Genomic DNA, 19028 nt, shown 5'->3' with positions numbered 1-19028 from the left:
CGAAATTAACCAGCCCAAGGTCACACACCCACTGAGCGTGGGGCTTGAACCCAGGGCTGCGGGCAGCCTGTTTTCTCCGAGGCCGTAGGGTCTGGGGACATGGGGAGAAGGGACACGCCGGTGGGGTGGGCCGGCCGGGGCGGGGCGGAGGCGGCGGGCCCCGGTGGGGCGGGCCCGCGCGGGTGGCGGCGGCGGCGGCCAGTGCTCCGACACAGCCGGCTGGCGAGCCCCGGGAGCCGGAGGCGCGGCGCGCCGCCCAGCCCGGGACGGAACCCGGCGCCGAGCGGGCCACGGGAGGGGCGCTGGGCGCGGGGCGTGGGGGCGGGCCCGGTCCCAGCCCGGCAGGCCGCGCCACGGGCTCCGGCCCCGCAGGCGCCCCTGCCCAGGCGCCCGCCAAGCTAGGACAGAGCGCGCCGCGCGCGGAGCCGAGTCGCCAGGACTCGTACCGCGCGGGAGGCGGCCGGCGCGGGCTCTGGGCGCGGGCGCAGCGCCCCTTCCCCCCGGTGAGTGGCGGGCGGCGAGCGGGGTCGCCAACTTCGCCGCCAACTTGGGGCTGGGCTCCGGCGCCTCACGGGCAAGGACGGCGGGGACAGACGCGGGGCACCGGGGAGAGTCTGGAGGACGCTCGGAGCCCGAGGTGGGTGGAGCTGGGGGTCCGGAACCTGGGGCGCCCGGCCTGGGGATTAAGACCCAGGCGGGCGGGGACGAGGTGTGGGAGAGAGGCCGGGGTGCCAGGCGCGCGCGGCGGACGCGAGGGAAGGACGCGGGCGAGGCGCCCAAGACGTTCGTCTCCCGGGTCGCCGAGCCCTCCGGGCCCCCCTTTTCGCCAGGCGCCGCGGCACCGCTGGGGAGGGGGCGGTGCGCGGACGCAGGAGTCGGGGCTAGGAGCCCCGCAACTGTTGCTGCGGGAAGCCGGGCGGGGCTTGGGGAGCTGGAGCCGTGGCTGAGCTGAGCCAGAGCGAAGGGGGCTGGAGAGGGCGCGGAGCAGAGAGGACGAAAGGGGCTGTCAGTGGCTCCAGGAGCCGGCCGCCTGCTCCCGGGAGGTCGGCCGAGGATCTGCCCTCGCAGTCCCGCCCCTTCACCGGCTGTGAGCACCGCAACCCACCCCCGCCCAGATTCCCCACTTCCAGCTCTTCCTTCTGTGCAACCTCCCTCCTCTGACCTCAAGGAAGCAGAGTGGGCTTTACGGGGTGGTGTGATCTCCCCAAACTCTGGCCCCGCGCCTGGCGGACCCAGCCAGGCTCGAGGCTGAGAGACGAAGGATGGGCGAAGAAGACCTGGGAGAGGCAAGAGCCCTCCACCCCCGCGCGCCCCGGTGCGCTGGGCCTTGGCGGCCGCACCAGCGCGTTGCTCTGGTTTCCCCGGGCTTCGACCAGGATCCCCGACGGCTGGGAAGGGGAGCCGCAAGCCTCCTGCTGCAGAAAGTGGTTCACGCCTAGGCCTAGGCGGGCAGGGCCAGGGCCATGAGAAGGTAATGTCACACAGCGGCCAGAACATCCCCAAGGGTGCGTCCCACGAGCCATGGAAAGGTCCTGCCGGGTGAGCCAAGGGGGAATTCTTGCCGGGCCCTGACGCTCACCCTACTGGTCCTAGCCCTGCTCCCCTGGAGGGACTTCGGGCTTGGTCCCCAGCCCTCCAAAGCGCACCGCCCTGGCTTCATCCCCTAAAGTGAGGAAGGGAATTTGCTGGGTGCGGATCGCCTGCTGTGTCTCAGAGCCCGTCTAGTTTCTGGCTGCGCCAGTCAGCTTCCAAGCTGTTCCTAAACTCGGTACGAGGAATTCGAATATTAACGTGAAGGGGACCGAGTAGACCGGGAACCTAACTCCCGGATTTGCCCTAGGGCAGGACTGAGCTGGTACGGCGCCCACACAGGCTCGCCTGGCCCCACTTGCCAGGTGAGCTCGGCGCTCCCCACTCGCGGGGCTTGGGGCACGATCCAGCTTGGGGGCAGCGGGGATGGGGACCTAGGAGCCGAGGAGGTCTGCAGAGGGCAGCGGCGAGGCTGGGGGCGCGGGGTGCGTGGTGCCCAGTTTGGCCGCCAGGAGGCGTGGCGCGGGTCCCGGCGTCCGGAGTCGCCGCCGCCGCATCGCAAGTGTCCTTGAGCCGCGGGTGACGGTGTCTCTCGCCGCTCGCGCCCCCTCCTCCCGCGGGGGGAGCCTGATGCTACGTTCCCTATGAATTATTTATCGCTGGCCTAAAAATACCCCGAATTTCACAGCCCGAGTGTAAGAGATTCCCCTGAGGGTCCGAGTGGAATCAGCGGCGAGGGTGGGGGGCGGGGAGTTAGTCTTACAGGAGGGAGACCTCGGTGTCCGCGACAGTGGGGGCAAGGTGGAGCGGTGGTCTTCTCCCCTGGCGCCCGGGTTCTCCCCTGGCACTCGGCAGAAGGGAGGCAGGGAAACCCGACGGCAGAGCGAAGGTCGCTCACCCGGTGGGCGGCGAATCCAGACGGGCCGCGCGGCTGGGGTCCCTCGGCTCCTCCGGGAAGCGGGAAGCGGCGCGGTTGGCGGGTGGGGCTGACTCCGGGGACCCAGGCTCCCGGCCTGGGGTGGGGGACGGCCCTCAGATGTCTGGCGTGGGAGAGTGTGTGCACGTCTGTGTGCGGGGAGCCTGCCTGGGATTGGGGGAGCAGGGGAAGAGAGAGAAGAGCTCTAAGCAGGCGGAGGTGTTCGGGCCGTTCAAGGTGATGCTGAGTGTCTCAGAAGACCGACAATTGCCTCCCTCCCCCGGGCTTTCTTGGGGAGGTCCGAGCGTTCATCAAATATTAACAGCCCCTTTGCGAAATGTGTGGACCCGCAAGTGGGTGGGCAGAGGTCTGGAAGACAACAGTCCAGCGCCTGGGGTGGGGGCATCCTGAAGTGGGCACGTTCCTGCCACAGGGCGAAGTGACAGGAGCCATCCCAGAGGCATAGCCGGAGCTCCCCGACCGGAGGTGGTGGTGGGGAAGGGCAGCTGGCCTGGGACCAGACCCAGACCCTCTTTGTCTCCACCTGTGCGTCCGCAGCTGCGAGGTACTGAGGCAGGGGCTCTGTGGGAAAGGGATTTACCTGGGGCTCTGAAAGTTCTGGAGTTTGTCGTGGAGACGAGAGAGGCAAAGGGAAGAGGCCATTGCAGCCCAAGAGAGCAGCAGAGCAAGCTTGGAGGTGAGGGCAGTGGGGCCATCTGGCCACCAGACGGGAGGGAGGAGGAGGCCCACGGAGGGGAGGGCAGCCAGGGTGTGCCAGGCTCTGTCCATGGGACCAGGGTGTCCGGGCTTCATGTGCAGGCACCAGGGAGCAGCCGTGCTGTTTGAGGAGGGGTGCAGCGGCCAGAGGGCTCTTTTTGGCCAAGGGAGCAGCAGGTGGGGTGTGGCTGGATGGGAGGTGGAGAAGTGGGAGGCCAGGGGGAGACACATGGGGGATGGGGTCAGGCTGGGGCTCAGGTCTGACCTTCCTGACTTGCTGCAGAGGCTGGATGCCCCGTGGTGCTGAGACTGTGGAGCCTGAGACTCTTGGAATCTGCCCATTGCTCTTTTTTAAAAAAAAGTGTTTCTTAAATTTATTTTTAATTAGGAGATAATTGCTTTACAGTGTTGTGTTAGTTTCTGCTGTACTCCGAAGGGAATCAGCCATTCATGTGCGCTCAATTGCTCAGTCGTGTCTGGCTCTTTGCGACCCCATGGACTGTAGCCCACCAGGCTCCTCTGGCCATGGGATTCTCTAGGCAAGAATACTGGAGTGAGTTGCCATTTCCTCCTCCAGGGGATTTTCCTGACCCAGAGATCAAACCCGTGTCTCTTGTGTCTCCTGCACTGGCAGGCAGATTCTTGACCACTGAGCCAATTGGGAAGCCTTTCCCATTGCTCTTTGAAGCTTGGGGACTGCTTTGACTGGGGTCCATCCATCCACAGGCATTCTGTGGTCACTCCTAGGGAGAGGCAAGACCTGCCCCAGCTTCCTCTCCTTGCCAATTCCAGCCCTGAAGGACTCCTTCCCATCTGAGAGAGTCTCTGGGGGCAGTGCCCCCTAGGAGCTGAGGGAGGACCTGGGTCCTTCATCTACAGTCATGTAGCCAGAAAGAAACAAAATGGGAGCCACATGTAGGCACATTAGACAAAAGGAAAAAGAAGTGAAATGAATTCTAACACTATATTGTGTCTGAATCAATGTATCTAAAATATTTCTTCAACATGTGATCAATACAAAAATATTAACAAGATATTTTCGTTTTGTAATGTGGAGTTTTTGTTATTCAGTGTGTATTTTACACCTACGGCATCCCTCCGTTGGGATGGGCCTCATTTAAGGGCCTGATAATCACACATGACTGGTGGCTGCTATATTTGACAGCACAGGTCCGGCACTCAGAGCTGGGAGGCAGAAGTGGGGGAGGCTTCAGGCTTCCCAGGGATGGGCAGCTGAGCACAGAGAGCTTGCAGGAGGAGAAAGGAGCGTGACAGTGTCCTTTGCTGGTGTGATGCGAAATCCCTGGTTGAAGGTAGCTGTGGACACAGCGGGCTTCTGTCCCTACCCTAGACTCACACTGACATGCTTTTTATTTATTTATTCAGCCGTGCTGGGTCTTAGTTGTGACACTTGGGGTCTTTGATCTTTGTTGCAGAGTTCAGGATTTTTAGTTGCGGCATGAGAACTAGTCGTGGCATGTGGGATCTAGTTCCCCCACCAGGGATTGAACCCGGGCCCCCTACATTGGGAGCGTAGAACCTTAGTTACTGGACAACAAGGGAAGTCCCTCCCGGCTGACACTCTCAGTGTACTGGGAAACCCTACACAGGGGGAGATTTCAAGGGCACAAAAGCAAATACAGTATTCCCTCCCCTGCCAAAAATCCTCTCTTCTCATTCTGAAATGAAATCTGGCCCAGCCTGGTCACCCTCTGGCCCTCTCCCGTTCAGAAGTTTCATCGGGGAAGTGATGGAAATGGAGTGGGTGGCAAAGCTGTGGCTGACAGCCAGCTGGGAGGGAGAGCTGCCTCCCTGGGCACCACACTCACAGTGTGGCTGTTGGTCCCAACCCAAAGCAGTGATGCTTGTTTCACGAGGATACACATCAGGCCCTTGGGGTAGGTTTAAAAAATCCCTCACACCAGCGATGGCCCAGGGAGGCAACTCACGTGTGAGATACCGTGAGGATTGCAGGTGACCCCAAGCCCTGAAACACTCAGTGGGGTCACACTCCTGCTGTGGAAGAGCTGCTACTAACTGAGGCCATGGAGGGAAGGGTAGGGATGCCCAGAGCCCAGGAGGAGGGGGCTTTGTGCCAGGCAGGGTTACACAGAGCAGGGTCCTCAGGGATGTTAGATTCAACTTAGGATGCAAAAGGTCTGTGTGTGTGTATGTGTGTGTGTTTCAAGAGCTGCCTTCGTTCACCTGCTATGGAGCTGTCACCTAGAAAATAAGGATGCTGATAACAGTGGGTAGCCCTCTCACTGCTGTGAAGTAGTCCTGTGATTATTGCTGGCAAGAAATCGTGGCTCGGAGAGGCCAAGCAACTTCCCCAAGATCACACAGTCAGTGAGTGGCAGAACTGGGACTTGAACTCAGGTCTCCCTGACTCAAATCCATGCACTTGGTACCAGATTAGCATTTGACGTGTACCTCCCTGGGGCAGAGCCCAGATAGATAAGTTTCAAAGGTCTGGCCTTTCTAGCCAAGCATGCTGTTCAACAGCAGGAGGGAAGTCATGAATACCTGTCCAGGCCACATTCTGCCCAGACCCCGGTCTCCAGGCTGCATGTGGACCCTCCGCTAACCTCTCTGCCTCTTTCTCTGTGTCTGTCTGTGTCTGTCCACCTCTCTCTGTGGAGGGAGGCTCCTCCCTCTTCTCTTTCATCCTCTGGATGTCTGTCCCTCTGACTCTGGCTTTCGCCTCCTCTCTGTCCTTCTTGTTTTTTCTCCATGCCTCTGTCTCCCTGCCTGTGCCTACCCTGCTCTCTCCGCAGGACTCTCCGGTGGACATGGGGGTGGCCCTGGGCCAGGCCCTGCTGCTTACCTCACTCCTCGGGGCCTGGGCAGGGCTGGGCCCTGGGCAGGGAGAGCAGACTGTGACGGTGGCCGTGGTATTTGGCAGCTCGGGGTCCCCGCAGGCCCAGGCCCGTACCCGCCTCACCCCCCAGAGCTTCCTGGACTTGCCCCTGGAGATCCAGCCGCTGAGCGTGGGCATCAACAACACCAACCCAAGCAGTCTCCTCACCCAGATCTGCGGGCTCCTGGGGGCTGCCCGCGTCCATGGCATCGTCTTTGAGGACAACGTGGGCACTGAGGCCGTGGCCCAGATCCTGGACTTCATCTCCTCCCAGACCCACGTGCCAATCCTCAGCATCAGTGGGGGCTCTGCTGTGGTCCTCACCCCCAAGGTGCCCGTTCAAAGTCATGTCTTCCCATCCCTTGAGCTTGGAGCCAGGCTGGGGCTGGGAGTGTGGGCTGAGTCTGGACCAGGGAGATGCTTGGGTCCTAGGAAGGTGGAATTGGGGTGGGCCCAGCAAGAATGTTGGGACTGGGAGAGACATGGGTGAGGGAGGGGAAAGCTGTGGGAATGATGATTTTATGTTCTAGAAGATAAACTTTCTGAGCTGCTTTCACATTTATGACTGGATGAGGGGTAGGCAGGTGGAAAACCCACCTCTGGTTCTGAGACAGCCCTGGCTCGCCTTCTCCCTGTTTTTCTGGACTTCCTTGGTCAGGCTCCAGACCCCAGCTTGAAGGCCAGGCTGGGCATGGGATCTGAAGTAGCTGGCCTGCAGGCTAGAACTTGTGGGGTCTCACTGTCTGAGACCTGGGGGAGGCAAGCCCTCGCTGTCTGTCTTGGGGGGAGAAAGTTCTAAACATGCATTCACCTGCAATCACAGCTGGGATCAGCATCTGGAAGAACAAACACGGATGCCACACGGGAGTCTAGTAGGACTCCCTTCTGGGTCCGGGCTGGTCAGAGAAGGTCTCTTAAGAAGTGACACCGAAACTGAGACCTGGAGGGCGAGGGGGGTTGACAAGTTGTGTGTGTGGGGGTGGAGTGGGAGTGAGTGTCCCAGGCCAAGGGAGCAGTTCCAGGCAGTTCACAGTAGTGCGGCTGCTCGGAGGTGAGGAGGAGCAGAGTGTTTAGGAACAGAGAGAAGCCTGGGGAGGGAGGTGAGGTTCCGACCACATGGGAAGACTTCTGGGTTTCACCCTAAGAAAGCGAGGAGCTGAAGGTGTTGAGGGGAGAGACTGATCTATTTGCCCGTCTTTTATGCTTATATTTTTATTATGGGGAATTTTGAGCATACATAAAAATAGAAGAGTTTAATGATCCCAGGTAACCCCTATCCCAGGAGAAGGCAGTGGCACCCAACTCCAGTAGTCTTGCCTGGAAAATCCCATGGATGGAGGAGCCTGGTGGGCTGCAGTCCATGGGGTCGCTAAGAGTCAGACACGACTGAACGACTTCACTTTCACTTTTCACTTTCATGCATTGGAGAAGGAAATGGCAGCCCACTCCAGTGTTCTTGCCTGGAGAATCCCAGGGACGGGTGAGCCTGATGGGCTGCCATCTATGGGGTCGCACAGTCGGACACGACTGAAGCGACTTAGCAGCAGCAGCAGCAGCAGCAGCAACCACTATCCCATCCAGGCCGACCATGCCTTATCCTTACCCCCACTCACTTTCCCTTCTTCTGTATTATTTTGAAGCAAAACCCAGATGCAATATTTATCTCATCCATAAATACCTCAGTACACAACTCTAGACGATAGGACTTTACAAAATAATAAAACCACCATACATTATCCTGTCTAAAAAACAATAAAAATCCCTTAACAGCAAAACACATCCAGGCAGTGTTCAAATCTTCCCCCATTGTCTCATAAATGTCATAAATGTGTATGTTAAAATCTGTTGACTTGAAGCAGGAGCCAAACTAGTGTCCCACGTGGCGATTGGTTGGTACGACTTTCAAGTCTCTGTCTGAAGTCTCCTCTTCCATCTCTCTCTCTTTTCCTTGTAAATTTGTTTGTTGAAGGAACTGGTTTGCTTGTCTTATAGGGTTTTCATGGAGTTACTTTTTAAAAAGATTGGGACAGTCGCAGTGTGGTGAAATCTTGGTGGGGTGGAGTGGCAGCAGGGAACCCACAGCTTGGAGAGGACTGCCCTAGTCCAGGCTAGATTTGGCAGGTCCAGGGCACTTTGTGGTGGCCAACGCAGGGGAGGGGAGGAACTTTCTCATCGCCAGGGCTCCGTAGAGGATGGAGCTTTCCCAGTTGCTTCTGGGCCTGACATTATCTCTCAGCACGGGTGACTCTCCACTCTCACAGTGCTGTAGCAAATTACAGACGCCCACTGCACCGTTTCTGAGAGGCCCATTCAGCTGGCCGGGACTGGTGGGCTCGAGTCATCTGAAGCGTTTGTTGAAATACAGATCCCTGGGCGCCATCCTCAGAGAATCTGACCTAGCAGGTGTGCATTGGCCCAGAGAATTTACATTTCCTACAAGCGCCCAGGTGACGCTGCTCCTGCCAGTCTGCGGTCCAGACTTGATCAGGCAGCAAGGTTTAAAAAATGCTCTCCAGGAGATTTTCATGGGCAGCAGGGGCTGGGAACCACGCGCGGGACCGGGGGTAGGGATGAAGGGCATAGTAGGGACAGGGGTCCCTGGGACGCCCAGCATCTTCCAATGCAGAGGCGTGAGGGGTGTTAACCAAGGGGCGGGGCAGTCAGGCCACGCCCCGCTCAGGCTCCGCCCCCGCCCCGCAGGAGTCGGGCTCCGCCTTCCTGCAGCTGGGCGTGTCCCTGGAGCAGCAGCTGCAGGTGCTGTTCAAGGTGCTGGAGGAGTATGACTGGAGCGCCTTCGCCGTGATCACCAGCCTGCACCCCGGCCACGCTCTCTTCCTCGAGGGCGTGCGCGCCGTCACCGACGCCAGCTACCTGAGCTGGCGGCTGCTGGACGTGCTCACGCTGGAGCTGGGCCCCGGCGGGGCGCGCCAGCACACCCAGCGCCTGCTGCGCCAGCTCGACGCCCCGGTGCTGGTGGCCTACTGCTCGCGCGAGGAGGCCGAGGTGCTCTTCGCCGAGGCGGCGCAGGCTGGCTTGGTAGGGCCCGGGCACGTGTGGCTGGTGCCTAGCCTGGCGCTGGGCAGCACCGACACGCCCCCTGCCGCCTTCCCCGTGGGCCTCATCAGCGTCGTCACCGAGAGCTGGCGCCTCAGCCTGCGCCAGAAGGTCCGAGACGGCGTGGCTATCCTGGCCCTGGGCGCCCATGGCTACCGGCGCCAGCACGGTGCCCTGCCCGCCCCAGCTGGGGACTGCCGCGCCCACCCTGGGCCCCTCAGCCCTGCCCGGGAGGCCTTCTACAGGTAGGCACCTGCCCAGGGCATGGGCGTGAGGGGGGTGCTTCAAGGCCCGGGGTGGCAGGGAGTTTGGGCTTGCCTGTGACACCTCGCTCTAGCTGTGTGACCTGGGGCCGAGTGACCTCACCTCCCTGGGCCTTAGTTTCTTCATCTGAGAAAAGAGCGGGGTGTGAGAGTGTGGTGAGGACCTCGGGGGTCAACGTAAGGAAACAGAGCAGTAAATACACAAATGCGGCCTGCTGGTGGTGGTGATGAGGCAGGAGGTGGGAGGGTACTTCCGGGTCTGGGCTGGGCTGCAGGCAGGACTCAGGGGACACTGGCTTCTCCCCTCCTCGCAGGCACCTGCTGAATGTCACCTGGGAGGGCCGGGACTTTTCCTTCGGCCCTGGTGGGTACCTGGTCCAGCCCACCATGGTGGTGATTGCCCTCAACCGGCACCGCCTTTGGGAGATGGTGAGAAGGGGGTGAGCCCAAGGGCCCTCGGTATCCTTTCATTGTGTCCCCCCTCCTTGCCCCACAGCTGAGCAGAGAGTCCCATCTGCCCCTTATCCGGCCCCTCATCCTTCAGATCTCAGCTGAAACATCTCCAGGTCCTCCAGGGTGGGTGAGGCACCTCTGCTCTGGGCTCCCACACCACCCCGGCCTCCTGCCACTATAGAACTTATTAAGCACTCTTATTACACAGTCCTGCCCTTGGAGGAGTAACTCACAGCTGTGTTGGCTAGATGGATGGAAACAAATAGACTTTGGGGAGATCCTTGCTTATGAAAGAAGGTTTGCAAAGCATTATGGGAGTAGAGAGGAGGGGCAGAAATTGATTCTGCCTTCAAAGGAGGAAACTGGAGAAGTCTTCTCAGAAGTTGGGACATTTGGCCTGGGGGCTATAGACGGTTGAGTAGGAGCCCACCCAGAAGAGATACTAGTCTCGTAGACCAAGGGGAAGAAGGATGTGAAGCATTTTTAATCGATGTGTTCAGGGGTGTGGAGACTGGGGAAGAAGGAAGGGGTGATGGAGAGAATTGAACCTGAACGTGAAGGGTATTGAGTGCTGGGCTAAGGACTTTGTGTGAGGGTCCAGGGAATGAGTGTAGAGAGACAGGCTCAGGTCTGGGCTTGAGGAAGACATCCTGGCCCAGCAGCAGGGAAGTGTGGAAGCTGGACTGGAGAGTGTGGGGAACAGAGGCCGCGGAGGCTGCAGGAAGGTCTTCTCTTCTGGGCGTGCCCAGCCCTTTGCCCTGACTCTCCTGTTCTCCAAACTCTCTCACCCCAGGCCCTGCTCTGGCCTGTCCCATGTGATCCTAGGAGTGGTGGGGGATTCTTGGCCTTGGCATGCCCCCCTGATAGAAGCCATACCTACAGGATGGGCATAGTAGGGCTGAAGGTCCCAGGCTGAGGCCGGTCACCCTCTGCAGGTGGGGCGCTGGGACCACGGCGTCCTGCACATGAAGTACCCCGTGTGGCCTCGCTACAGTGCCTCCCTGCAGCCCGTGGTGGACAGCCGGCACCTGACGGTGGCCACGCTGGAGGAGCGACCCTTTGTCATCGTGGAGAGCCCCGACCCTGGCACAGGCGGCTGCGTGCCCAACACTGTGCCCTGCCGCCGGCAGAGCAACCACACCTTCAGGTCCGCCAGAACACATGGGGGTGGGGGGGGGTGTGATGTGAACTGTGCACCGCTGAGTGATGGTGGGCGAGTGTGTGTCTTACGCTCGGGAATGGGGGCAGGGTCCGCACGTCAGGCTGAGAGAGCCACTGGCTCTGACCCCAGTGGTCTTCTCGGCGGCAGCAGCGGTGACGCAGCCCCCTACACCAAGCTTTGCTGTAAGGGCTTCTGCATCGACATCCTCAAGAAGCTGGCCAGGGTGGTCAGGTTCTCCTACGACCTGTACCTGGTGACCAACGGCAAGCATGGCAAGAGAGTGCGTGGTGTGTGGAACGGCATGATCGGGGAGGTAGGCCTGCCCCCAGGCCACCCGAGCCCCCCTGCCTGCCTCCCCGCCCCGCCCCGACATCCGTCAACCACCCCCAGATGGTCCCTTAGGTGTTTCCTCCTGTGCTGGGGCTCCGTCGGGGTGAGACCCAGGCCCAGCTCCCACAGGTCTCCGAGCTGGCACAGGGACTGTATTGGCACCAGTGATGACTCCGGGGGTGGAGCTCTGAGGACTCGGGTGGAGGGTGCTGGCAGGGGGGCCAGGAGGGGAGCGGGAGTCCCTCCTCCGATCTGGGCCTGACCCTCAGGTGTACTACAAGCGGGCGGACATGGCCATCGGCTCCCTCACAATCAACGAGGAGCGCTCTGAGATTGTGGATTTCTCCGTGCCCTTCGTGGAGACGGGCATCAGTGTGATGGTGGCCCGCAGCAACGGCACCGTCTCCCCCTCGGCCTTTCTGGGTGCGGCTCAGGGCCATGGTCGGGGTGGCGAGGGTGGTGCGGAGGGACCTCCAAGTGGATGTGTGGAGCCTGGGGTGGGCCCTTGGAGGGCAAAAACTGTTGTGATAGGACCCTGTCCCAGAGCAGATGGAGAGGGGAGACCAAGGCTTGCTGGGGAGCCTGGTCTCCCTAGGGGTGGCATCTCCCCTGGGGCTCCACTGCTCTGAGAGTCAGAGACCCCTCTGCTCTGTCCAAGGGGCTAGTGACCACGTGGACCCATCTGCCTGCACCCAGGCCTCCTCTGAGCCGCCTCCCTCTGTTCCCAGAGCCCTACAGCCCTGCCGTGTGGGTCATGATGTTCGTCATGTGCCTCACGGTCGTGGCCATCACTGTCTTCATGTTCGAGTACTTCAGCCCCGTCAGCTACAACCAGAACCTCACCAGCGGCAAGAGTAAGCTCCCACTTGGGCCTGGGAGGAGGGAGCAGGCTTGGAGCTTCCCGGAGGGGTGGGCTCAGGGCTTCAGGTGGAGGGGGTGGGGGAGGTTAAAGAGTGAGAGGATGGGGGAGTGGGGTGGGGGGAGCCTTTCAGAGAATGCCCCCTAGTGGGGGTTCCTGGCCTTCAGACAACATGCAGGGGGACCCATCATATACATGAGAGGGAGAAGCAAAGTGAGTTGATGTGCTCTGGGGTGGGGATGGCCAGGGATGGGGTTAGTGGAGACAGGAGCCATGGACTCAGGTAGGCTGGACCTGATGCCCTCTGTGCCGGGCAAGAGGAACCCCAGCGTCTGCCCTCTCGCCCCAAGGGTCTGGGGGCCCGTCCTTCACCATCGGCAAGTCCGTGTGGCTGCTCTGGGCGCTGGTCTTCAACAACTCGGTGCCCATTGAGAACCCCCGGGGCACCACCAGCAAGATCATGGTGCTGGTGTGGGCCTTCTTCGCTGTCATCTTCCTCGCCAGCTACACTGCCAACCTGGCCGCCTTCATGATCCAGGAGCAGTACATCGACACCGTGTCCGGACTCAGTGATAAGAAGGTTCTGCAGCCCCTGCTGTTGGAGGGTGGAGGGGAAGGGGATGCCGCAGGCAGGCAGGGGCAGGCCTTGGGTGGGACACAGGACAGATGGAGTCAGCGGAATCTGAACTGGAGGCGGGAGCAGGAAGAAGCCGGGGAGCCTGGGGAGGAGAGAAATGGCTTAAGTCCACTTAGTATGTTTTGAGTGCATCTTTCCTTGTCCTGGCCTCCGTGTCTTTGTTTTTAAGACACAGGCCTGGTGCAGTCAGTCTCTACGACAGTTCTGCCATTCCTGTGCGGAGTCCAGGCTGCGGGAATGGGGTTGGGGGTGTTGGTGCCTGGAAGGTCAGAGGAAGAGTTAGGAATGCCGACAGTGCCCTCCACCCGCAGTTCCAGCGGCCACAGGATCAGTACCCGCCCTTCCGCTTTGGCACGGTGCCCAACGGCAGCACGGAGCGGAACATCCGCAGCAACTACCGCGACATGCACACCCACATGGTCAAGTTCAACCAGCGCTCGGTGGAGGATGCGCTGACCAGCCTCAAGATGGGGTGGGTCTGCAGTCCTGCTCCCACCCTCTGACTCTCTCTACCCACGTGTCTCCCCGAGAGACCCAAGGTGGGGATGGTGAGGCTGGGCTGCCCGGTAGGACTCCCGGGGAGGGGCAGAGTGAGACAAAAATGGACATGCACCAGGGCCCAGGGGCGCAGCTATGGTACTGACCAGGGCTCAGCCTTGCCCCAAGCATTGGTTATGACCTTCTTAGGGTCTTTAGGGGCCCGGAGGGCAGACAGGACGTGTCCTCCGGGGGCAGAGAGCCCCCCTGGCCTCTCTGAAGAGGAGGGAGGTGGGGTTCCCAAGCCGTGGGAGGGGGCTTCTTTACATCCAGGACCCCAGGGAGGAGAAGGCTCTGCCCATCGCCCCCCCCCCCGGGTAGTGGCCCGCGGGCTCTCATGGCCCAGATCCCCATCAGGCCCCGGGTTCGGTGCCCCGCGCCTTGCTTGATTGCCAGCCTGAGGGCTCAGCCTGTCCCCCAGGAAGCTGGACGCCTTCATCTATGACGCCGCTGTCCTCAACTACATGGCGGGCAAGGACGAGGGCTGCAAGCTGGTCACCATCGGCTCTGGCAAGGTCTTTGCCACCACCGGCTATGGCATCGCCATGCAGAAGGACTCCCACTGGAAGCGGGCCATAGACCTGGCGCTCCTTCAGTTCCTGGGAGACGGTGGGTGCAGCCTCTGAGGGGGGCCGGGGTGGGTCCCATGTGGTTGACAAAGCCCATGGCTGGGACAGCTGCCTGGGGGCTGGTTAGCATTTCCACTGCTGTTCTCTGAGTGCCCAGCGCCTGCGGGCAGGGAGAGAGGCTCTGCGGGTGGGAGGTTGGCACAGTAGTTGGGTGGGGGCATTAGGAACACTGGAGGGAGACTGGGGAGGGATGAGTTGGCCAGGAGGGAGCAGGAAATATTTGGGGAGTCCTTGAAGGAGGGAGCTCAGGCCACAGCGGGGGGTGGGGTGGGGTGTCTGAACTCCTTTACTTTTTCCCAAGACCCCTCCCCTCCATTTCCATCTTTTTTTTTTTTTACAACGGCTATCTTTTATTTATTAATTTATTTTGGCTGCACCTTGGGACATGCATGATCTTAGTTCCCTGACCAGGGACTGAACCTGTGCCCCTTGCAGTGGAAGCATGGAGTCCTAAGCACTGGACAGTCAGGGAATTCTCTCCATTTCCATCTTGAGAGGCCCTGGGAATGGTGCCAAGAGCCAGCCTAATCCCAGAGCCCCGGCCCAGGCTGGCCTTGGTACCGAGAGCTCACACCTGTGAGCGGCCCAGCTGGGCTGCTCTGAGACCCAGAGAGAGCTTTGAATTTAGAGTCCCAGTTAGATGAACTGGTTCTCCATCAGTGCTGCAGAATAATGTGAGTGATAACAGTGAAGATGCTTGCAGCCTCCCTGGGGGCCTAGCTCTTTTGTCTCTGTGTGCCCAGCTCCATGCCTGGCATGCAGGTGATCAATAAGTCTTTGACGAATAAATGAATGATAACATTTACCCAGTCAACAAGCCTTTACTGGGCATGTGGGAGGTGAGTGTGTCAGAGGCTGGCACTGCTCACCGCCCCCAGCTCCCACTCTGCTCTCCTCCCTCCTCTTTATTGACTCCCCTCCCCCCATCCGCCCCTGTAAGGCTGGATCCCTGTGTAGTCCTACAGGTGGGTGGTACCCTGGCCCCAGACCCCTCCTCACTCCAGGCGTAGGTGAGCGCTGGAAGTGTCCTCCCTGAGCCAGGTGTGCACCCCCACCCCCACCCCAGGGGAGACCCAGAAGCTGGAGACGGTGTGGCTCTCCGGGATCTGCCAGAATGAGAAGAACGAGGTGATGAGCAGCAAGTTGGACATCGACAACATGGCGGGCGTCTTCTACATGCTGCTTGTGGCCATGGGGCTGGCCCTGCTGGTCTTCGCCTGGGAGCACCTGGTCTACTGGAAGCTGCGCCACTCCGTGCCCAACACGTCCCGGCTGGACTTCCTGCTGGCCTTCAGCAGGGTGGGTGCCCATCCCGCCCTAGCCAGGCCCCAGCTGTAGGGGCACCAGCCCAGCTGGCCCCTGGCCCCATTTACAGATGTAAAAACTGAGGTCTGGAGAGGTGGCATGGCCTGCCGGCATCACGCAGCAGATGAGAAGCAGAGCCCTTCTCCAACAGGCAGGGCAGGACTCTGGAGCCAGGCTGACCTGCCATTTACAAGCTGTGTGAGTTTAGGAGAAGGAGTTCATCTCTTGGCCCCTCAGAGCTCCTCTGTAAATGCTCCCAGCGGGACATAAGAGGCGCCTAACAAATGTTAGTTTCTTCCTGGGACTGAGAGATGCCTGAGTTGATGGATCCCACCTGGGCGAGGGGCGTTCTGCGTGGGGGCGGTCCGGGAGGGCAGGGCGCGGCTCACGGCGGGTCTGTCCCCTCCCTCCCTCGGCCCAGGGCATCTACAGCTGCTTCAGCGGCGTGCAGAGCCTGGCAAGCCCCGCGCGCCCGCCCAGCCCCGACCTCACCGCCGGCTCGGCCCAGGCCAGCGTGCTCAAGATGCTGCAGGCGGCGCGCGACATGGTGACCACGGCAGGGGTGAGCAGCTCCCTGGACCGCGCCACGCGAACCATCGAGAGCTGGGGCTGCGGCCGCCCTGCACCCGCGCCGCCGCCCGCCTGCCCCGGCCCGCGGCCGCCCACCCCGGCTCCTCCTCGCGAGCCGAGCCCCACGGGTTGGAGGCCGCCGGGCGGCGGCCGCGCCGCGCTGGGGCGCAGGGCCGCGCAGCCCTCGGGCCGCCCCCCGACGCCCCGGCCCGCCCTCCCCGACGTCTCCCGGGAGGCGAGCCGGCGGGCCTGGGAGGCGCGGTGGCCGCTGCGGCCCGGGCGCCGCGGGCGGCGCTTCTCGGCCTCCGAGCGGCGTGCGCGCCCGGAGCGTCCCCTGTCGCCCGAGCGCGGCCACTACAGTTCCTTTCCTCGCGCCGACCGGTCCGGACGCCCCTTCCTGCCGCTTTTCCCGGAGCCCCCGGAGCCCCCGGAGCCCGAGGACCTGCCGCTGCTCGGGCCGGAGCAGCTGGCTCGGCGGGAGGCCCTCCTGCGCGCGGCCTGGGCCCGGGGGTCACGCCCGCGCCACGCGTCTCTGCCCAGCTCGGTGGCCGAAGCCTTCACTCGGCCCAGTTCTGGGCCCGCCCGGTGTGCCCGCCCGGCCTGCGGGCGCTTGATACCGGCGCAGTCCATGCGGCTGCCGTCTTACCGCGAGGCCTGCCAGGAGGGGCTGTGGGCCGGGCCCCCCGCCTGGCCGCACGGACAGCACGCCTGCCTCCACGCCCATGCCCACCTGCCGCTCTGCTGGGGGGTTGTCTGCTCTCACCTCCCACCCTGTGCCGCCCACGGCCCCTGGCTCCCCGGGGCCTGGGGGCCTCCGGGGCACAGGGACAGGACCCTGGGGCTGAGCCCAGAATACAGCAACAGTGGGGAACTGGAAAGGGTCAGCAGGGCGGCCTGTGGGACGCACGGCTTTCCACGGCCTTGCACCTGGAGGCGGATCTCCAGCTTGGAGTCAGAAGTGTGAGGGCTCAGGTCCTCTGGTTCCTGTTCAGCTGGATCCTCTGCCTGGCACTGCCAGCAGTTAGAGGGCAGGTGGTCTCTGGCTTTCTTGGCTTCTGTCTTGAAATCCAACCGAGTGACCGATGATATCTTCATGGTCAGCTCGGTGACCTCAGCGGCCGCAGTCCTGTTGCAGGTTGGGCTTCTGCTATCTTCTTATGCAAATCCCTTCCCGCCTGGCCTGGAGTCATAAGGGAAGCAGTGGTGTCTCCCTCCCCTGCTGTGAGCCGGTCCCTGGTCGTGGCTGCCGGGGGCTTGGTGTGGGAGGCGTGTAAACTGGAACTTGGGGTTGGGGCAGGGCTGTCGTGGTTCTTGTTCCATCTGGCTGGAGTTTTTTTTTCTCCAAGTGCTGGGACATTAAACCAACCTTTTACAACCCACTGGCCCTGACTGCCTCATTCTGCATCCCCAGAGTGGGGCACACGGCAGCCTTTAGGTGACAGGAGCATCATGGGAGTATCCCAGGTGAGGTGCCTGCCTACAGCAGGTGGGCAGCTCCCTTGGTGGGAGTACCCAGGAAGTGAGGCTGAGCGAAGACTCCGTGCAGAAGCCACTTGGTTTTCAGTGTCAGCTCCCTCCCACCCTGGTGCCAGAAGCGACAAATGTGCTCAGCAGGGGGCTCTGGTGGTTGATGGATGGCGTTCATCCTTCAGTGTCCTTGAAAACAAGGGCTCACGCCAGGGGGCTGTGGGTGCCCTGCTCTGCCAGGGGCCCCGATGGGAGCCCGACAATGTCATGGTGCAGATGGTGGAGGGAGGTCTGTCCGGGGGGTCTGCGGGGCTTTCCTGGCCAGTGGTATTCACTCCACGGTGGCTGGGCTGGGCTCAGACTGCCTGCCGGTTCTGGAAGCCTGGCCCGGGTGGGCTTCTGGGGTCAGGCACAGCTCAGCTTTGCTGGTGCCAGGACTCCTGGGGCTGGGAGGACCCCCAGGTCAGAGAATCTGTCCCACATCTCAGTTCTTTGTCCCTGCTCCAGGGCTGCCAGCCCCACCTCCTTCCTCTGCCTCATGTCATTGGCTGTGAACCATCTAAAAAGATGGCTCTTGAGTGCTGTTTGCTGTGCTTTCACATCTGTGATTACATTTAGCCCCACAATGACTGAAGCCAGAATTCTTCTTCCATCCATTCTGCAAACACTGGTGCCAGCAGAGCTTTTCTGACTGTGAGCATGTGAAGCCTGAGGCCTTTCTGTCCTGACAATTAGGGTGAAGCAGGGCAGAAACTAACTCCATGTCATAGGGAGGAGGCCGGCAGTGCCATGTGCAGCCGCTGCCCCGTGTTCTTACCCTCACCACTCCTCCTTGCTGGCTTCCAGGAGGCTGGGTTCCCTCACGAGTCTCCAAATAGTCCACCACCTGGGACTGGAGCCACGAAAACTGGAAATTTTTGTTTGTTTGTTTGGCTTTAGGGGTAAGAGCAGCTGAAATAGTAGAGTGGGGGAAATTTCTAATACCCCTCCATTCCCAGCTGGAGTGCCTGACCACCACCAGTTTAGGGGGCCCCCATCCAAAGTCAGTTTCACTTTCTCTGCCCCATGGATTTTCAGATTCAGATCCAGAATCTGGGAGTTCCACAACAGGTGGTGAGTGTGGGTCTGAGTGAGTGCTAGGGCACAGCCTCTGGAGGTGAGAGGGTTAACCATTGGCCACCAGCCCCTGGATCTGAGCACCAGCCTCTGGATCTGAGCAGGCTGCAGTAGGTGAGGCTGGGAGGGGTTGTGAGGTCCAAGCTGCTCTCTGCTCCCTGCCCAATATCATTAATAACCAAGAACTGGAAAGATAATTAAGAACCACATGTGGGGCTGAGCCTGCTGCTGGCTGGCTCCAAGGAGGGGCCCGTCCTGCGCCCAGGGCTGGGTTCCTGGACGCCTGGCTCCTTCTCTAGGAATGTATTCTGGGGAGAAGCGAGTCTTAGAGGGGAGCGGGGGCAGGAAGGGTGCCTTCTGCAGGTTCAGATGCCTGCTGCCCCTCTGCGGGAGGACTAGAGAAGGTTCTGCCTGATCAATGGGAGGGCAGAAAGCCTGGTAGGGGCTCAGGGAGCCGGCTGTGTGAGTGAGCGCAGTGAGGCCATGGTTATGGTCAGTCATCGTAAAGCAGGGCGTGACTGGGGAGCAAACAGCCGGCTGAACCCAGACACCCAAATGCTGTGTTTTTCTTTTGACGGGACACATGAGGAGGGGCAGTTGGTCGCGTCTCAGCTGCAGACGTT

The 19028-nt window shown here is 61.1% G+C and overlaps 1 protein-coding gene across 5 annotated transcripts; it reads left to right on the top strand.

Moving 5' to 3' along the window:
- The first annotated feature begins 217 nt into the window (after positions 1-217).
- Positions 218-17201, top strand: GRIN2C (glutamate ionotropic receptor NMDA type subunit 2C). 5 transcript variants are annotated; one of them, XM_086355974.1, is made up of 13 exons: positions 218-503; positions 5941-6354; positions 8724-9322; positions 9655-9769; positions 10729-10940; positions 11103-11268; positions 11555-11708; positions 12014-12139; positions 12495-12724; positions 13093-13253; positions 13740-13927; positions 15014-15246; positions 15674-17201. In XM_086355974.1, the coding sequence occupies exons 2-13, from the start codon at positions 5956-5958 to the stop codon at positions 16784-16786; spliced, it is 3696 nt and encodes a 1231-aa protein (XP_086212100.1). In that variant the 5' UTR covers positions 218-503; positions 5941-5955; the 3' UTR covers positions 16787-17201. The 5 variants fall into 5 exon arrangements, with proteins under 5 accessions (XP_086212100.1, XP_086212099.1, XP_086212098.1 ...); XM_086355973.1 differs by having other exon boundaries at positions 11085-11268; XM_086355972.1 differs by lacking the exon at positions 218-503 and having other exon boundaries at positions 3427-6354; positions 11106-11268.
- Positions 17202-19028: the final 1827 nt, after the last annotated feature.

This window comes from Bos grunniens, chromosome 19 (genome assembly GCF_055505025.1).
Source record: "Bos grunniens cultivar Pamir isolate PY7600 chromosome 19, Bosgru_T2T1.0, whole genome shotgun sequence".
Taxonomy (NCBI): Eukaryota; Metazoa; Chordata; class Mammalia; order Artiodactyla; family Bovidae; genus Bos; species Bos grunniens.
This window is presented reverse-complemented; position numbering and strand designations above follow the sequence as displayed.